Here is a 22500-nt window from a genome sequence, read left to right on the forward strand (position 1 = left end):
AGAAAAAGGAAAAAAAGACTTTGTTTCTGTGCATATAAATAATGTTAAAGTTCATAAACAAAAACGCTTAATATTAGTTCATTTAAAAGAACTTCATCTGGAATTTAAGAAGTTATACCCTGAACACAAAGTTGGATTCAGCAAGTTCTGTGAACTAAGGCCAAAGTGGTGCCTTACTGTTAATATTAGTGGAAGCCACTCAGTTTGCGTGATGTTCTTACTATCTCAGATGTTCTTACCATCAAAATGCTTAGTTGATGTGCTCTGCTCTTCCTAACAGCCACTTAATATATTACAAAGATTTAATGAAAGTATGTGTTTGTAATATAGATAGTCGAAACTGCATGTTTCATCTATGTTCCAACTGCCCTGGTAAAATAAATTTGAAGACTTACTTAGAAAATGTGTTTGAAAAGAATGATTTTGATTTTGATGATCAGATCACATATAAATAATGGGTATCAACTGACTGAACTGCACTTATTACAGTCCAAACAAGCATTAGTGAATTTATTGAAACTTTAAGTGAAAAATTGTATGACCTTTGTCACCACCATTTTATCAAAGAAGCACAGTCTTCCTACTTATCAGAGGCAAAACAAACATTAGACCAATATACCTCCATTATTCTGATGGATTTTGCAGAAAACTATAGTTTGTACAAGATGCTATACAAGGGTTTTACTGGCAAGCCGATTAAGCTACTTTACACCCTGTTTATTACAAAGATGAAAAAGATTACCTTAAATGTGAATGCTATTGTTTAATTTCTGACCATCTTTGTCATGACCAATCAGCAGTCCATTGTTTTATCACAAAGTTGCTCCCTATGGTCAAAATCAAACTACCTACAGTTAATAAAGTTAAATACTTCAGTGATGGTGCTGCATCAAATTATATAAACTACAAATGTCTAATAAACTTAATTTATCACATTGTAGATCACCAAATAAATGCTGAGCATCACTTCTTTGCTACGTCACATGGCAAAAGTCCATGTGATGGAATAGTCAAAAACAACTGCAATAATGGATTATTTGGGTGAAAAACTATTATCCTACAAAATTTCAGGTGATCACCATCTTTATCTAAAAAGTTATGGTTTGTCAAAAATCGAAAAAAACTGCTGTAAGCTCCTGATACACAAATTTTTTGGATTTTGGTCATTTTTAATTCAATCATAACTTTCAAACAAATCAGTCAATCAAGCTGAAATTTTCTGGATTGTATTTTTTTCATAAGATCTGTGTGTGGTCAAAGTTTAAAGCAAATCTGAGATGGTACCCTGGGGAACTTTCAAAAAACTAGGTGATTTGATATGGAATAACCCATATATTAAACATATATATATATATATATATATATATATATATATATATATATATATATATATATATATATATATATATATATATATATATATATATATATATATATATATATATATATATAACATAAATTAAATATATATAAATAATTTATATTGAACATATATAAACATTCATTTAATCTATTTTAACAATAATAACATGGTCTCTATTCCAAAAATTGATCCTTTGTTCTATCAAAATATGAAATGTGAATTATGAAAAATAAAGAGCTAATAAGAAAACATGACATAATAAAAGTATGAAACATATAACAGAAAACTTTAATAGAATTAAAATTTTCTAGATCTAGCACTATGTCTAGCAGTGTAGCACCAATTACATGCTGACAGTTAATGTTGGACAGATCCAACACATCCTGTGCTACCCCATAGAGCTTTGCCAAGGTGGCAGTTCCTACAGTATCCCTTAGATGTTTCTTGAAAGTTTCGTCTTGAAAGAATATTGGGATCGAATATCCAGGTTCAAGAGCTTTTACAGACATAACAACATGATAGTGAATTCCTTGGTCCTAGTCGCCGTATTGAATTGTGAGTACAGTTTTTCCAAATTTTGAAATATCACCACCAAGGATAGAAAGAATGTCGTGAATAGATCAACATTGGAATTTGAAAGTAGTTTGCTAGGTTTTTCTACAAGTGTTTCTGTCCAACTGGTTCAGCAAGGTGTTCAGATTTTTCAATGTATTCTGTATAACTGCTGATTGCTTGTCTGAATTAGAATTGACATATTTATTGTATAACTCAATATAAACAATGATCAAATTATTACAACAAGTATATGTTTCATTACTACTATTAGGTAAATAGCAACAAATATTATTTATTAAAGGCTTATCTACTAACTGTTGACTGAAACAATCTTGTTCAAAATCAATATCATCCATAGCTAACGTTACATTTACTTTAAGCTGAGAATTGTTTACATCAGTTGATAAAACTTAAATGAAATAGTTTGTCTTTATATATAGTAGTTCAATTAACCCCAGCCCCCATCCGCTACAAAGACTAATAATTTACCAATCCAATATTGGAAAACACACACCAGCATACATGAGACCAATATCTGAGACCAACAAGCAGGCCCTTCTTGGTCTTGGTTGGTCCCAGCAGGGGAAGGTATGGGGCTGTTTAAGTAAATGAGTAAAAAAAAGTAAAGTAGTTTAAAAAAAAAAAAGGAAGAACAATAGCAACATAATGCAGAACAAAAATAAACTTCTTCTCTTACTACCTCGAACCTTCTTACTATCACTAACCTTCTTACTACTTCTTACCTTCTTACTATCACTAACCTTCTTACCACCTCTAACCTCCTTACTATCACTAACCTTCTTACTACTTCTTATCTTCTTACTATCACTAACCTTCTTACTATCTCTAACCTTCTTACTACCACTAACCTTCTTACTACTTCTTACCTTCTTACTATCACTAACCTTCTTACCACCACTAACCTTCTTACTACCACTAACCTTCTTACTACCACTAACCTTGGTATTTTAATAACTTTATAAATAAAGGTATTTGATTTTAAGAAAATAATTATAGAAAATAAGACCTGTTAAAGAAAAGTAAACTTCTAGAAACTTTTTGTAAAAGAAAATATTTTTAAAATTTAAAGAACTAAAAAAAAGAAAACAGTTAGTAAAGTTTAGCAATTAGTAAAGAAATAATTATTGACAAAACATGAATTAAGAAGTCATTATAATTGTTTATGCGACACAATGATAGCAAAAAGTGACCAATGGAGTCATCCAGTTTCGTAGAGCTGGGAGATGTGATAACAAAAACCATAGTTTGTAAACTTAACTGGTTTAGAAACTCCATAAAATCTATTGTTCAACCTTTTGACACAAAAATAGAGTGTAAATGAAGCGTGACCGTGCACACAAACTTTTTAATGTTAATTGCTAAGTAATATTGTAAACAAATCAATCATTTATTTCACAGATTATCTGTAGTGATTGTTTATAAGTGAATTTTTTTGTTTATCTATAAATGTTTCAAAATTTAACTTTCACTTCATTTTTTGGCAAACTATTTTCTTATTTTTCATTCTAATTAAAAATTCTTATTTCCTTTTATTATGTTTGGCTCCAAAGATATTTAGATTTAAATCCCAAGATATTTAGATTCAAATTTTAAATAAAATCTCTAATATTGTCAGAAAAAAAACTTCATCAATTGTAATTTTAAATTTCTGTAGTAACTGATGATGCATCATCAAACCGAACAATGATTAAACTTCACCATTATGTGTGTGGAATAACTCCTGTTATTTTTATAAACAATAATTTTGTATGTCAAATTACATCTACATTTGATAGATACATCTACTTTGTAGCAGACCCATCACACCTGATGAAAACTGCTCGAAATTGCTTTTTAAACTCTGGCGCAGGAAAATGTACACACTATTTGTGGAACAATGGAAAATACTTATTGTGGTAGCACATTATTCAATTATATTATGAAGATTTAGACAATGGTTTAAAAGTTATGCCTAAGTTAACTAATGAGCACATACACATAAAATCTTACTCTGCTATGACTGTAAAACTAGCTACTTAAATCTTAAGTCAAACCGTAGCATCTGTTTTGAAAACCTTTGAAACTGAAGAACATATAGAGACAGCTAGTTTTTGTGAAAAAATGGACATGTTTTTTGATTGTGTAAACAGTAGATCTCTTGAATAACATAAAATTAATATAAAACCTTTCCTTCAAAACCAAAATGTTTTTCGATATAATTTCCTTTTAAATGATTTTTTGGATTATTTCAAAGATTGGAAAAGATTTTGGATTATTTTAAAGATTGGATCTTTAGATGAAAGAGTAGACAATGCTACTAGTTGTCAATACTCTTATGAAGCTCAAGACAATATGTTTATTTCACATCAGACTCATGAAGGCTTGAAAATGACATGTAACTCAATTGTGGAAGTTATAAAGTTTCTGTTAGCAGAGGGCATGTCTTATGTGCTTACTAATAGATTTTGTCAAGACCCAATAGAGGAAAATTTCAATGCTCAAAGAAAAATAGGGTGCCATTTAGATAACCCTGATGCTGAACAGTTTGGATACAATGCTAATGCAATATGCATCCAAAGAAGTGTTTTGCTTAACACCGGAAATACTTGAGGCTCTTATGTAAAAAAAAAAAGTCTTGGATAAATGTCTCTGAAGATCTTATACCAAAGAGAAAGAGAAAAAACACATGATTTACAAGTCTATTGTGTAGATCATATGCAACAAAGAACATTTGATTTACTGATATTGGAGGCAGTTGATATCTACAATTGTGATGGTGTAGTGCATTAGTATATTCCATTAATTTGTCTGGTATAGTCTCGTTATGTTTTCATTCACTTTCAAATCAAGTGAATAGAAAGATAAACACACTCACTTCTTGCGCTTATGGGCTAACACATCAGAGCCAGATGTAACACCTACAAAATGGATTTTAATTTGATCGAATGCACACAATAATTACCGTAAACTAAAAGCCATCATTCTTAGCCAAAAGAACTGCGACTACATACTGGTGTGGAATGATGTGCTTTGAAGTGAGATTTTAGATCCAAGCACATAGTCAGCAAGCGCTAACTACATCCAAAGCAAATGATAAAACAATGGCCTATGAGTTAACAAATCTATTTAAATTTAATGGTGTAATAATGACTCCCTTGACTAAATATAGCGTACAATATAAAATGATGATGAAATAAATTGAAAACTGATAAGCACCTGTGTATTATAGAAAAACAAAATAATATTTATAAATAATATTATTTTGTTTTTCTATGATGCTTTGTCATTCACATGGACAAAGATCCATGTTAAGGCATCTTGTAGAATTAATATAGATTTCAAAATATAACTATCTATGTGAATGGTTCTCCATGTTTCTTGCCAGCCACAGCAGTTGGTACATTATTTTGTTATATTTTGCCTGGTTTTTTCTGAAACCAAGAATTAAGAACTTGAGTATTAAGTATGGATAGCATCCGTTACCAATGAAAAAGATTGTCAATTAAAATGTTTCAGTGTCGGTTGTCGTTTTGTTTCAGAATATAAAGTGTATGGATAGTGGCCAGGTGTTCATAGGGTGGAAGCATACTCCATTCATTTGTTGTTCTGTTCTCTATCAATGCTTGTACTAGATGTTGGGTTTGCATTCTCCGTGGTTTGGCAAAGGAATATCTATATTGTGTGTTTATCCTAAAATAGCAGTTTAATGTGTTAATCAAATGTCTAGTATTTTTATGTAATTATGCCTAAGTTTACTTGCATTAGGGGCATTTGTAAAAGCCTTCTTGTATATTCTTGCATATCTTTCATCATCGAGTTAGTAATGATATAACAATTTGTACTTAAATAACCATATAATAAAGTATCAAACATGCACAACATAGCTAGTATGTTTTCTACGTAAAATTATTCAAAATACAAAATCATAACATGCAAGTGGGGGTAGAAGCATGTCCCATCTGCTGAACACGGCCTCTGTGTGTGAGGGTGGGTACTGGTGGAAACAGTGGGGAGAATTCTGGGTCGCTGTAGATAAGGTTGTGTAGTATAACATTAATAATCCATATTTCTTGTTGGTGCGACTATGGGGAAGATGTGGTTGTCATCAGGTTCTTTGCTTTTGTGAATAAGGTCTTTCTGTATGCATGTTGTAGGACTTTGGTGATGTTTCTGTTGATGATCTCAAGATGGTTCTCCTTAAGGACCAATTGGTGCGCTAATGTGAGGAGTTTCCTGGATAGGTGGTGAGGGTCATGTATAAGTCTATTGTGTCTCATTTCTTGGCTATCGATGATATTTGATGTGATGTGAGTGGTATGAACTGAAATGTAGAAGGCTCAGTGTGTTGGTGGGTTTTTGGTGAAGTGTGTTCTGTATTTTTCCTATATGGTTATTGTAGAGAGTTAGGTTCATAAAGTCAATTGAGGTATCAGAGTGGTTAAACCTAAATTTAATGATGGGGTTAAGGTTGTTTATAAATGTTGTAACGTGATGGAGATCTTCTATAGAGCCTGTGGATATGAAGGAAATGTCATCAATGAATCTTTTGTAGAAGGTGATGCAGTGTTTGAATTGTTTAGTAATGGCTTCATCAAGTGTGCCCATGAATATGTTAGCATATGGTGGTGCCATGCGTGTACCCATCAAAGTTCCTGTCATTTGTGAATAGTTTCAGTTGTCAAATTGAAATATTGTGTTTGTGAGAATGGTGTCAATCATAATCTGCATATATGCTGAAGGTAGTGAAATGGATGGTCTTAGGTCATGTGGTGTGTTATTAAAAAGTAATTTAATAGCTTCTATACTATCTTTATGGAGTATAATAATATTGTTAATATCTTGCATTAGGTTGGGGTATGTTATCTTTTTCCTCTCATTTAGCATCATGTTTGTTTCTCTTTTAATCCTTTAAAAGAAAAGATTTAAATTTGCGTTATTGGATACAGGAGGTTTATAAACTATATTGAATTTCCTTTTCATAGGTATCCATTGGAGTGGTTCTTCATTGTTCTTAAAATAAATTTTAAGTAACAATTTTTTTTTAATTTTGAGATCTGCAAACATTCTTTCTAGAACATATTGGTCATTTTGAATAATATGACATATTGGTCATTTTAGATATATCCCAGTCCTCTACTTAATACTTGCCAATCTGCTTCAGTAAGGTTGTGGTCTGATTTGTTTGTAACTATTCAAATAATCATTTCAGTGGTAGCTCTTACTGTTTCCACTCTTATCTTATTGTGAAAGGGATGTTTTGCATTTCAAACAACTCTTTCATTGTTAATGGACCGAATTTCCTTTGTTCCTTAGTTGACATGAAGATTGATCCATTGTTTTAGAAAGTTATGGAGAAGTTATTTAGCATTGTAGGTGGTAAACTAAGGGTGGTTCGTCAGTACAGTGTCTCTATAGGTATTTGTCCACTAGTAATTCTGTGAATAGAGAGTTAGCACGCTAAAAAAATGAAAAATATATTAGGTAATATTAATTGAGTGAATGCACATGCACACATTAGTCACCACAGCTGACTAATGTGTGCATGGCCACAAGCTATTAATCTTAGCCAAAAGAGCTATGACTACGCATTGGTGTGGAATGAATTGGTGCGCGAGTGTCAGCACAGTAACCACAAGCCATCATTCTTAACCAAAAGAGCTATGACTACGCATTGGTGTGGAACAATGTGTCACAAAGTGAGATTTTAGATCCAAGCATATAATCAGTGAGCGGTAATCTGACATGCATTGTGGTATCCTCCTATATTTCTCCCCAAAAGGATATATTTGTTGGTTTCTAGTACATGTGGTTGAAGTTTTAGAAAATGCGTGGTATCTTTAAAATATGCTGATAATTGTTCAGCAAATGGTAGAATTAATTCTGTGTTGAAGGACGATAGGTTGTCAGTTGATTGTTTCTGGTTGATTCCCATAACAATCAGAAACAATTGGTCTTAAGGTAATATCTATCGTATAAATTTTGGGAAGACCATAAAATAAGGGTGTAAGAAGGGGTTTTTTTTGGCGTAGAAACTCTGTTTTTTTATCAATCATAAGATGAAGAGCCATACAGTCAATAAGGTTGTCATCTTTTGCTTTACTTTTTGTTAGATCTTCTGAAAGTTGTTTGTATCTGTTTTTATCTGATAAAAGTTGAAAGATCTTCTCTTCATAGTCAGTTTTGTCTAAAATACAAATACCTCCCTTTTATTGGCCTTTTTAATGGTAAGAAATCATTCAAGCTAAGTCAAATTTCATACAAAAATTCAGCAATACATTAGTAACCAACATATCAAAAAACATCACCTAACAGACGATGAAATAGAGCTTTTAAGTTTGGGAATAAATTTTGTTCCTTTAATTACAAATACGTCTCTTAATGTTCACATAATGGCTTTTGAAAGAATTAAAAAAAACAACTTCTTCAACAACTCTATTTTGGGATTGAAGAGATAGAAAGGCATCCATTTCATGAAAAGTTAAATTGGTCTCAAAATGATCAGAAAATCATCACCAAAAATTAATTTTTTTTTGTTAACTATAACTTTTTTTAATGTTCATTTAATAAATAAAGGTAACTTTTAAATGTAATTAAATTAAGGCATTATGTTAATTTATAAGCTTTAAAAATGGCATATAAATTAACATAATTATATTAATTTAATTATATTCTTCTGATTTTGATTATTTTGATTGTTGTCATCATCTAATAATGTTATTATTTGATTTCTTACCACAATGTAAGTTAATCAAATTATATATTTACATGGGATTATATAAACATAATATCTTAAATATAAATTATATATGTAAACAATCATAAATATTTTAATCTTATAAAGTCAATTTTTAACTAAAACAATTAAACTCAACAGATAAATTTGACAAAGGTAAAATTATACTTTTTTTAGATTTAAAAGACTTTTTATATAATTTCATTTAGATTGCAAGCATTTAGATATAAAACAAACTTTTTATTCTGATTTTTTTGAAGGAAGATTTGTGGGAAAAAAAATTTATTTAAAACACACACAAAAAAACAAAAAAAAAAACAATAAATAGGCTGGGTGAATAAAAAAAAGCAATTGCTTCTACTCAGCATTTTTGAAGTAACTGCTCAGCTTTACATGAATAAAATTTGAGCGATTTTACTCAAGTTTTTATTCACATAAAGCTGAGCAATTACTCTAAAAATGCTGAGTAAAAGAAATTGCTTTTTTTTATTCACCCAACCTTATGTGTTTTAGAAAAGTTACTTGTCAAGATTCATATTTTGAAAGAAAATAAAAAGGTAAAAAAAATAAAGGAAGAACAAAAGCGTTATTGATAAGGTTATTAAACTATTAATCTTGGTATTTTATTGATAAGGTTATTAAACTATTAATCTTGGTATTTTATTGATAAGGTTATTAAACTATTAATCTTGGTATTTTATTGATAAGGTTATTAAACTATTAATCTTGGTATTTTATTGATGAGGTTATTAAACTATTAATCTTGGTATTTTACTGATAAGGTTATTAAACTATTAATCTTGGTATTTTATTGATGAGGTTATTAAACTATTAATCTTGGTATTTTATTGATAAGGTTATTAAACTATTAATCTTGGTATTTTATTGATAAGGTTATTAAGCTATTAATCTTGGTATTTTATTGATGAGGTTATTAAACTATTAATCTTGGTATTATATTGATAAGGTTATTAAATTATTAATCTTGGTATTTTATTGATGAGGTTATTAGGCTATTAATCTTGGTTTTTATTGATGAGGTTATTAAGCTATTAATCTTGGTATTTTATTGATAAGGTTATTAAATTATTAATCTTGGTATTTTAATAACCACTTTTTTAAGGAAATAACTATTAAGACCTGTTAAAGAAAAGTAAACTACAAGAAAGTTTTTGTAAAAGAAAATATTTGTCAAATTTGAAAAATGAAAAAAGAAAAAAAGTTAGCAATCAGTAAAGAATAATTATTGACAAAATATGAACATTAAACATCAATTTATTGAAATAACTGTGAATTACTTTAGATGTGCTTCTGTAGATTTTGATATCTTTAATGTTAAAACATTTCCACTGTGATGATGGTTGCCGTAAAATAAACTTCAAACCAATAAGAGGTTCATTGCAACATAAATCCTGAATCAATGCAATGCAATTAATACAAAAAAGTTTATAAAAAAATTTAGTTTAAAATTAGTTTATAAACAATATATTATTATAATAAATACTATTAATAAATATTAGTTCATAAATAATACAGAATTACAATAAATATTATTATTAATGTTAGTTTATAAACAATATATAGTTTATACATTGAAGTTAGTTTAAAATATAATTTTATATTTTAAACTGACCTAATGTAAACAAACCTCAGATTTGATTGAAAAGAAATTCTGACTATCGTCTGCATAATGACAAAATTTCATCAAACGAAAATTTTTTAAAAGAGTCTTAAAGTTACCTAAATTAAAAATTTTTATTAATTATAAATATTATATATTATATAGACTAAAAGTAAAATAACACTTTACTTTTGATATATATAATATATCAGATTTATTTATAATATATGGTTTGCAAGGAAAAACGAAAGTAAGCGTTAATCTTAGAAGACAAAGGGTAGAGGACTCATGGAATATATTTCCGTTCATAAATATAGAAAGATCTAGACTGTTGCGACTTTTCCATCTATCATTATCGATTCTAATATATGATGCACAATTGAATCATTTGATATAACTGTTAACTCAAGTTTTTGATTTTAAATTAAATATTGTTACACTTTGATGATTTCATTTATTTCTTTAACTTAATCTTTTCTGTACCACTTAATTTTTAATGGAACAAAGTAGGTAATTTTAAATTTTTATATATATAAGTCTATTTTTTATAAAAGTTTTTTCATGTCTTTATCTAACCAGGAGCTAAATTTCTTTTCTAAATTTTATGTTATTTTATTTTTCTAAAATAAAAACTGTATCTGTAAATAATTATTTTTTAAATGATATTTGTTATAAATTTACAATATTTTTTATATATAATATTTTTATTTTATAATATATAACATTTTTATATTACTATAATAAATTATAAGTTTACTATAATTATACTGATATTTTCTATATTTATACTGATAATTTTATTATAATATTTCTGAAATTAAATAAATTAAAATTTATTTGAATCTTTTCTCATTTAGTGTAATAAATTAGATGAAAGTATACAATGCATCATATTTGCCTAATTAAAGAAGGATAGGGAACGCATAGTCGGCCAGGTTGTAGTAAAAATTTATCTTTCAAAAGATTTTTAGAAAAACAGAAAAATAGTTTCAAACATTTAAATTTATCATAAAAAATACATGTATAAAAAATATTTAAATATAAAATTATTTGTAAATTTACACGAAATACTTTAATTTTAAACAATCACTATAAATATTTTTTTATTTTATTTAAAACATTGTAGAAAAACCTTACTTTATTTTAATAAGAAAACTTGGAAAAAGAAAAACATACATGACTGCTTTGATGTAACAATGAGCAGTTATGACGGAGCAGAAATTTGTGAATTTGTTGGACTATATATTTTAGATTTATTAAGTAAAATAATCAATATAAAAGATTTAGGCCTTTATTGTGACGATGGTTTAATAGTAATGCGTAAAAAATCCACAGCTTGATAAAATTAGAAAAGATATAAAAAAATTTTTAAATATTGGCTTTCAAATTGAAATAAACATAAATTTAAAAATTGTGAATTTGCTTGATGTCACATTTAACCTCTCTGAAAATTCATATAAGCCTTTTAAAAAAACGAAACGATGAATTATTGTATATTAATATTAACTCAAATCATCCACCTCAAATTCTAAAACAAATCCCGATTTCAATTAATAACCGCCTAAACTAAAACTCCTCTAATGAAAATGTATTCAACTCCTCTAAACGAATATTTGTAGATGCCTTTAAAAAAAGTGGTTTTGAAAATTTTGAATTAAAATTTGACCCTGAAAAAAAGAATACAAAAAAGAAAAATAGACCTAGAAATATAATTTGGTTCAACCCCCCATAAAGCAAAAATGTTCCAACTAATATAGGAAAAGTGTTTTTAAAATTGGTCGATAAGCATTTCCACCCTCTGATGAATTACATAAAACTTTTAATCGAAATATAATTAAAGTTAGCTACAGTTGCACAAAAAATATGGAAAGAATTATAAAAGGTCACAATAAGGCTTTGTTAAACAAAAAAGAAATCCAAAATGAACTAACTACAGAAAATTGTAATTGTAAACAATTGTCCAATACAGGCCTCGGCAGGAGTAAATGAGGGCGAGAGCAGAGAAAAGCTCTGCCTAAACCAACATGGCGAGCCATGCAAGCTGCTTTTCTAAACTGCTTTTTATGAGAGCTTTTAGTTTTTGCACAAGCTATCTGTTTATTTATATAAAAATTGCTTATTAAATACAAAATTTAGTTTATACTTGTTACTAGCATATGTTTGTAATGTTAATGTTACAATAATATACATTTATTGCGCCACGAAAAAATTATTTAGGCGTAAAATTTTTTTAACTTTGCAAAAACTGTGCTTGTGATTATCTGAAGTGATTATCTGAAGCAACTACAAAGCAACTTTGACATATAGTATCTTCATAATGGCTTGAGGAAATTTCCTAAAATATGGTACGCCAGTAGATTTTTACTTGCGGAATCCAAAAAGAGCACCCTCAAGACTCAATTGTCTCAGGAAATGTCTCATTTATCCAATTTTGTTCAAAATTATTGACTTGTAAATTCATGATTTTTGGAGGTAAAATGAAGGCTGTGGCCCAAAATCCAGAATAAAAAGTTTAATTTTATATCATTATTTTATCTTAGGTCTGCTAAAAAAAGTTAGATTCAACAATTGTTTCTCTAATACTTGGTCAAAATTTGTGTTTAAAAATTGGGCCTTTTTAGAAAAATTTAAATTTTGTAACGAAAGCAATTGAAATGCTTTTAAAAACATTTATTTGAATAAAACATCAAATAGTGTTAATTATTGACTAGTTTAGGATGTTTATAATCATTGGCCAAGGGAGGGCCAGGGGACCTCTGACCAATTCTCCCCCCCATCTCCCTGGTTGTTTTTTTTTTTGATTTTTTTTAATGCATAAAAGATATAATAATAAATAATTTTTAAAATTCAATTTAAAAACATAATTTTTTTTTTAGTTTAAGTTTAAGTATTTTAGTAATTATTTATTATTATATCTTTTAATGCAAAAAAAAAATCCAGGGAGATTGGGGGGGGAAGCAAATGGTCAGAGGCCCCCTGGCCCTCCCTTGGCCAATGATTATAAACATCCTAAACTAATCGATAAATAACACTATTTGATGTTTTATTCAAATAAATGTTTTTAAAAACATTTCAATTGCTTTCGTTACAAAATTTAAATTTTTCTAAAAAGATCCAACTTTTAAACGCAAATTTTGTCCAAGTAATAGAGACAATTGATGAATTTAACTTTTTTTAGTGGACCTAAGATAAAATAATGATATACAATTAAACTTTTTATTCAGGATTTTGGGCCACAGCCTTCATTTTACCTCCAAAAATCATGAATTTACAAGTCAATAATTTTGAACAAAATTGGATAAATGAGACATTTCCTGAGACAATCGAGTCTTGAGGGTGCTCTTTTTGAATTCCGCAAGTAAAAATCTATTGGCATACCAAATTTTAGGAAATTTCCCCAAGCCATTATGAAGATACTATATGTCAAAGTTGCTTTGTAGACGCTTCAGATAATCACTAAAATGCTGAGTCAGCATTATTTAAACTGACGATATCTCTGGAGCCCATGTGTATTTTTAACTAAAATTTTCGCAGTTATAATTTCTTTAATATGGACTGCAAGTGAGGTAAAAATGAACAAATTCTGAAACATAAGGGTGTCAAAAATATTTTTTTTGGATGATTTCATTTGGAATTTCCCTGAATGGAAAAAATGTTTTGCCAATCATAAGCAAACCTTTAAAAATAAAAAGTATTCAAAAGAAACCATGCTGTCAAATAATATATGGAAATTAAAAGATAAAAATATTAATGGTTTTATACTGAATTGGTCCATCCTTAAAACAGCACTTGCATATAACAATATTTCCAAAAAATGCATACTATGCCTGCAAGAAAATTTTGAAATTATTACACATGCAAACCAAGAATGTTTATTAAACAAAAAATCAGAATTAATTTCTAAATGCAAGCACAAAAATAAGTTTCTCCTAAAAAACTATAAGAATGAGTGAGTTCAAATAATAATTACATTAAACCCCCCTTTGTAAAAAATATAAAAAACCCCACCTTTGTAAAAAAATTTTTAAAAAAGCAAAAGTAATCAATTCTAAAGAATTCTTTTTATAATAGCGTCAGCATATTCCACAAATGTGTGAAAATTTACAGTAGTTAAGGCATTCGTGACTTCTTTTAATTTAATTTTTGGTATAAATTAATTTGATCATTCATTTCTGATGAGTCTTTATTGATGAAACACAGTGTTAAATAAAAAAAAATTTTATCAAGTGATTTTCTACTACTTTATAATATATATATATATATATATATATATATATATATATATATATATATATATATATATATATATATATATATATATATATATATATATATATATATATATATATATAGTTTGTTGTCTTTGGGAAGAGCGGAAGGAAAAAAGTGATTCTTACGCCAACACATACGTCACTTTTAATTACTTTTGACTTTTGCGTGTTGGACGAAAGTAAAAACCATTAATTTAATTACAAATAAATCATTTTTTTAAAAAACCACAAAAACGCAAATTTAATTGACCAGAATGTTTTAAAAACATTATGAATGTTTTTAACAATATAAACAATGTTTTTATTTTTATTTTTTTTAATAAAATGTTTTTATTTTTAATTTTTTTAATAAAATGTTTTTATTTTTAATATTTTTAATAAAATGTTTTTATTTTTAATATTTTTAATAAAATGTTTTTATTTTTAATATTTTTAATAAAATGTTTTTATTTTTATTTTTTTTTACTGTAAATCATGCGCGGAGTGTTGCTACATCGACTATCTTATAGCCCGACTCGCAAGGGAGTGCTGCTACATCGACTGACAAATAGCCTGACTCGCAAGGGAGTGCTGCTACATCGACTGACAAATAGCCTGACCCACAAGGGAGTGCTGCTACATCTACTATCTTTTAGCCTGACCCGCAAGGGAGTGTTGCTACATCGACTGAGGGTTTGGTTGGGGCAGGCAGTCTATCAATTAATAAAAAAAAATAATTCCGGTCTTGCATTTTAATTTTTACTTTTTGTCAACAAAATATGGAAAAAAATTTCTAACGACATCAAAGCTTTGTATATATATATATATATATATATATATATATATATATATATATATATATATATATATATATATATATATATATATATATATATATATATATTAGGGTGGTTCTAAAACAACGTTTTTTGAAAATATGTGATGGCACCCCCTAAATGTGTTCTATGTAATAAATTAATACTACATTTAAAAAATTTTTGAATAAAAAAAATTTTTAGGGGTCACTCAATACCCTTAAACATCAGACGAGTCCCTAATATTTTGAAAAAAAAATTTCTTTAAAAGCATATCATGTTGGGTCTTAAAAAAAGTGAAATTTTATATAAATTTCAAAAATAATAAAAAAATTTATGAAAACACAAATTAAAAAAGTTTATTTAAAAAAACTATGAAAATATGTACTTTTTAATTTTTGTTAAAAAAAAGGATAGTTTTCAAGGGTCTTGAGCGACCCCAAAAAATTTTTTTATTCAAAAATTTTTTAAAAGTAGTTTTAATTTATGGCATAAACACATTTAGGGGGTGCCATCAGACATTTTAAAAAAATGTTATTTTTAGAACCACCCTAATATATATATATAATATATATATATATATATATATATATATATATATATATATATATATATAATATATATATATATATATATATATATATATATATATATATATATATTATGTATATATATATGTATATATATATATACATATATATATATATATATATATATATATATATATATATATATATTATATATATATAATATATATGTATATATATATATACATACATATATATATATATATATATATATATATATATATATATATATATATATATATATATATATATATATATATATATATGTATATATATACAGGTCTTGGCAGGAAGCGAGGGCTTTTGCTCTACCTCTCGCCCACACTCCCTTAAAATGGTTTATGGGAGCAATTTGCATCTCTTGCAGAAGTATATTTTTTTCTCTCAAAAGTATAACTATCATTGTAACTTAAATGAAAAGTCAATTTTATAAAAAAAATAATAAATTAATTGCACAATAAACTGCAATGCTTTTTAAAAGGGACACTTGTTGCAAATAAAAAAATTTAAAAAATTTACAAAAAAATTAAAAAAAGAGTGCTAATTTAAATGTAAATGTTTTTGATTAGATGTGACTAACTGATAAATATAAAACTATTACATTCTAAACTATATTGATAAGTATAGAATTATTTATCTATGATAAAAAATAAAACTATTACACTCTAAATTATTGCATAATAAATTGCATATTATATTGCATTAATTTCACTTTTACAGTGGAACTTTTAATTATTTTAATTATTCAATAAGAAAATATAAAACATTTTTTATAAGCAATAATAACTTTTATAGCTCTTTGCCAAAATTTTAATCAAATAAATTGTTAATGAATAAATTGATAACTAGTATAAAAACAAAAGACAATTCTTGTCTAAAGAAATTTTCACGATGCAATAAATAAAGCTTTTTTGTTATGTATATTCTTGTAACATTAAAGTTACAAACATATGGTTGTAACAAGTGAAAAACAAAATTTTGTATTTAACAAGCAATTTTAATGAATAAACAGATAGCTTGTGCAAAAACCAAAAGCTCTCATAGGAAGATGTTCAGAGAAGTAGCTCACATGGCTTGCCATGTATGTTTTAGAAGAGCTTTTCTCCATTCTTGTGCTCATTTACTCCCGCTGAGGCCTATATATATACATATATATACTTATATTTATATTTATATATATATATATATATATATATATATATATATATATATATATATATATATATATATATATATATATATATATATATATATATATATATATTTCTGATGAGTTATCATTATTATCAAATAAAATAAAATAAAATTTTCTCAGTCACCCTAAGCTCATTAAGCCCCCCCCCCCCTTGTTATCAACAAAAAAATTATTTCTCAAAACTACAATAAAAATTAAAAGTGAAAATCGGCCTTAAGAATTAAAAAACATACTAGTAACTGATAAATATTGAAACTTTCAGTGTAAACTCGGGCCCCTTTTCTACTTATATACTTTTATACTTTTTTCTGTTTTAAATACTAATTAAGATTAAAAAGCCCACTCACTAAACATCATCAGCGGTATTGTGAAGCAGTTCCACTTCCTCTTCATAAAGTATTTTTAACCTTTTTAGTTGATTTTTATCTAGTTAATTTAATTTCTCAATGATTTAATTATTTCACTTGTTTATCTAACTAAGAAGAATTGTTTCAAATATGTTAAACTTTTCAAGCTACACAAAGCATAAAATATTCATTATTCCTATGCGGTGTTTCAAAAATATTTGTTCTAAACGTAATTTATTTTGCTTAAGTTTTTTTTGCGTTATTTTCTTTTCCTATTTTTTTCTTTTTCTTTTTTGTAACTGTCTTTCATCAGTCCAATTAATCTTTTTTGCACTTTTTTTTTGTTTTTTGAAATGTTCTCAAAACAACTAAAAAATCTGGCCAGTTTTTTGCAACTAAGTATTATTTCCGTGGTCAGTAATCAAGAGCGATCACTCCCACTTCCTGACCAAGCCTGATATATATACACACACACACATTTGTATATAAATATATTTAAATTTTTTTTCCTTAATTTTTTTTAAAAAATGATGATTATTTTTGAAATTTTTATACAATTTTGCTTCTTTTGAGACCCAACATATAAACATACTGAAACCCCCAGCAGCAGGCTATTTCAGTATGACGCCAGACTGCTCACCTAAACCAGCAGTATATATATATATATATATATATATATATATATATATATATATATATATATATATATATATATATATATATATATATATATATATATATATGTATATGTATATGTATATATGAAAAAAAGACTTAAACATGGTAGCTAGACAAGGTAGTAAGTGGCCGGGGTTGATATTTGACCAGGGCTGGGGCTTTGTTTGATAAAATATAGCCAAGGCCAGGTTTGTGACTGGGACTGGATAAATATTTATACATCCTAAAGTATATAATTTTTATTCAAAATTCATGTTATATTTTGTATATAAATGCATATATATGCATTATTATGATCAACATGATTATCATAATCATCATTATTATCATCATCATCATCATGATCATTATCATTAGGCTTTAGCCTTCCTCTTTTATGCTGTTTCTCTAATATAAACAATCTAGAGCGTTTTTTTTTAAACTAAAGCTCATTCATACAATATGTAAGGCATCTCTCTGCACTCTCTTTGAGTTTACTTACTTCTACCACTACTATTTCCTACTGAAGCTGCTATCTCTCTACATGCTGATACCTAAATTACTTTAATCTTTTCTAACAAAAGTTGATCGATACAACGTTTTTTCTAATTTGTCTAAGACTATGTCTCTTTTTCTTGTCTTGCTGGAGTCACACCACACATCCATCTGATCCTCTTCTTTTTCTGCAAATACTACACCATACAAATATTAAAGTTTATACAACAATGAAAGGATATTATATGGCAGCATCTAAATAAATTCATAGGTCAGATCTTTTTACTTCTGCTCAGAATAAAGCGAAGTTATTTGCAAAAAGATATTACTATAGTTTGACTCTTGAATATAATGGACATACTCTTCCTGATAGTTAAGGAGATCAACCCATTGTTAAACATCCAAATCACTCTGGCTTCCAATGCTAAATTTAATTCTCAATTAAACACTTCTATAGTTTGTGCTCCAGAATAGATTTTCATCATAGCCTTAAAAAAGTGTTTTCCAGAACTCTCTTCAATTTTTGCTAAACTTTTAAAAAGTGCTAAATAAGTGGTTTCAATTTTTCAAAATTCTAGAAAACACTTTAACCTCTCAAACTATCCTATGATTAGTCTTCACTCTGCTATTATTTTCTTTATATAAAGGTTTTGAGGTTGTTAAGTTATTCTTGAAGGCCTACCCTTTTCATCATTTCAAGTAACTTAAAGGGTACCACAAGTTTACATCTTTGCTCCTGTATTGTCTCATATATACAATAATAATCTTTATGAAATCTAAAGTGGCTCTATTTGCTGGTGACTCTACTTTATACTCTTGCCTTGACAAAAAATCTTCACTTTTTAATTGCTTAGAACAACTTGTTACAAGCAGTCGATTTTAAATCTCATCTCTTTTCTGTAACAATGTAAGGCTTGCAGTGGCTTATGGATTTATGTTTTAGACTTAAAATCCGCAATTTTTGTTAGACAAAAAAATTCATTTATTTACTGCAAAAAAAATATTGCAATATTGTTGGCATTTCTATATTGACAAATAACAACCCTCTTACTCTCAGACAAAGCCTAAAAGCACATTGTAAATGTGATTAGACCTGCTTTATCTGCCAAGCTTGAGCCACTCTCCTATTGTTGTAAGGTTGCATTGTTTTCATTTTTCTACAAATACAATCATGGTCAATGCTCAAATGAGCTATTTTCTCAATGACGATAAACCAAAACTAATTCTTGCTTGGCTTTTTATTCATTAAGTTGCATTCTTTTACTGTATCTATTTCCTTCATGCTATAAAACTTTTATTAATCCATTTTCTTTCTTTGAATATCAAACCTTATAACCATAGATCATCCAGGTCATATTTTAAAAATCTGGAAAATTGTTTGGGTAAAATATTCGGAAAAAATCCGGATTATATTTTTCCTTATTTTCCTCTTAATTTCTCTTTAGCTGAGTTGCATTAAACTTTTTTTTTTTAAACTTTTCTATATTTTTCTATGAGTAATAAATGAAAAAGTTTAAAAAACAAATATTTTACAAAAATTTATACCTTAACTTAAATATTAAGTAAATAAACTTGAAAATACAGTAAATGTTTGTTCATTATTGCCATATTGCTAAATACTATCTTTTATTTTATTTTTATAATAAAATAGCTTCACCTCAATTGGTTACTTTGTCATGAAAAAAAATAAAGTCTTAATTCGCAACGTTACGTCTTGTTTGTTTTTTTACTAAACTAAAATATGTCTCAAACAGATTTTTTTAACGTTAAGTTACGCCTCAATTGGTTATACTTTAAAAAAAAAAAGACGTAATGTAACATAAAAAACTTATATTTGTGGCCTATTTTTATTACACTTCCATTTTTAAATGTTTTACAATACGTTATGTCTCAATTGGTTATACTTTTAAAAGTAATAAGTACCTTAGATTGTTTAAGTATCATAAGTTATTTTAACTTTTAAATTTTTTTTAACTTTTTAATTTTTTTTTAATATTTTTTAACTTTTTAGTTACATTACTTTTAAAGCTTTAAAAGTTCTATTTACCTTTAAGAAGTTTTTTTATAAAAACTAACTCACAAGCGTAGGTTAATTTTTTAAAATTTTTTTTAAATTACAATAGTTTTGATAAACATGTTAATGCATTTTCAATAATCAAATACATAAATAATCAATTATACAAATAATATTTTTAATAAAACATTTTTGTTAAATACCATAACTCATGAGTTATGGTATTTAACAATGCGTTTGTCAAGACATTTGTATCTAAAAAAAATTTTTTTTTTAAACTGCTAATTATCATCATTCATTTTAATTGTAAAAAAGATTCATCTTGATTAGTTACTTTTTTTTTTTGAAGCTAATTTGTCACGAAAAAAAAAAAGTTTTAATTTGCAAAGTAATGTCTCAATTATTTTATTTAAACCTATAAAAAAGCATTTTTTTAAAAGTGTAAACTGAAACATAACTGAAAGGTAATCTATATTTGAGACGTATTTTAGTTAAGTCTCATATCTAGATTATGTTATGTTTCATTAGGTTTTTTTGATTATAAGAAAGGTTGACATATTATGTACATTTTTGAGCAAAAATGTACATAATATGTCAACCTTTCTTATGATATAAATTAATATAATATATACTTTAATTAGCTTAAGCAAATTAAGTGTATGATTGCACTTTCTGTGCAATACTAATCTACACTCTCAAATTTATCTTTCTGACTTGACTTAACTCTATTACTAAGTCATGGGTTTCTTTTACACCTATATAACTCTCTCTCTATATATATAGCTCTTTCTCTCCATATATATATATATATATATATATATATATATATATATATATATATATATATATATATATATATATATATATATATATATATATATATATATATATATATATATATATATATATATATATATATATATATATATATATATATATATATATATATATATATATATATATATATATATATATATATATATATATATATATAACTCCTAACTGATAGTCAGAAAGTTTTGTTGACAAAAAGTAAAAATTAAAATGTAAGACTGGAATTTTTTTTTCGTTACTTAATAGACTGCCTGCCCCAAAAAAACAATCAGAATGTTTTAAAAACATTCAGAATGCTTTTAAAAACATTCTGGTCAATTAAATTTGCGTTTTTGCGGTTTTTTTAAAAAACGATTAATTTGTAATTAAATTAATGGTTTTAACTTTCTGACAACACGCAAATGTTGGACGAAAGTCAAAAGTAATTAAAAGTGATGTATTTGTTGGCATAAGAATCATTTTTTTCTTTCCGTACTCCCAAATGCAACAATCTATATATATATATATATATATATATATATATATATATATATATATATATATATATATATATATATATATATATATATATATATATATATATATACATATATATACATAGATATATACATATATATATATACATATATATACATATATATATATATATATATATGTATACATATATATACATATATATATATATATATATATATATGTATACATATATATATATATATATATATATATATATATATATATACATATATATATATATATATATATATATATATATATATATATATATATATATATATATATATATATATATATATATATCGAGGGTATTCTGCCAGAACGCACTGAGTCATTTTTTGTTGGTTTTGAGTTAAGTCAACATAAACACTCATTATTATATGCTTTATCACTTCCAAAATGCAGCAGACCTTATATTCATATAATAATTATGTATAATTATACGAATATAAGGTCTGGTGCCTTTTGGAAGTGATAAAGCATATACTAATGAGTGTTTATGTTAACTTAACTCAAAA

At 26.5% G+C, this 22500-nt stretch overlaps 1 protein-coding gene across 3 annotated transcripts in view; it reads right to left on the reverse strand.

Annotated features, from left to right (window-relative positions):
• LOC124810307 (nicolin-1) overlaps nucleotides 1–22500 on the reverse strand; it is a 37429-nt gene that overhangs the window by 14117 nt on the left and 812 nt on the right. For 2 of the 3 annotated variants that reach the window (XM_065787856.1, XM_065787857.1), the window contains exons 3-4: nucleotides 10300–10391; nucleotides 9950–10063 (exon numbers count right to left, since the gene is read on the reverse strand). In XM_065787856.1, the coding sequence (XP_065643928.1) occupies nucleotides 9950–10063; nucleotides 10300–10391 (206 nt within the window). Of the gene's footprint in view, nucleotides 1–733; nucleotides 828–9949; nucleotides 10064–10299; nucleotides 10392–22500 lie in introns of those variants that run through there. The other variant, XM_065787858.1, reaches the window with a different exon arrangement.

The sequence above is a fragment of the Hydra vulgaris genome, chromosome 01, assembly GCF_038396675.1.
Source record: "Hydra vulgaris chromosome 01, alternate assembly HydraT2T_AEP".
Lineage (NCBI taxonomy): Eukaryota > Metazoa > Cnidaria > Hydrozoa > Anthoathecata > Hydridae > Hydra > Hydra vulgaris.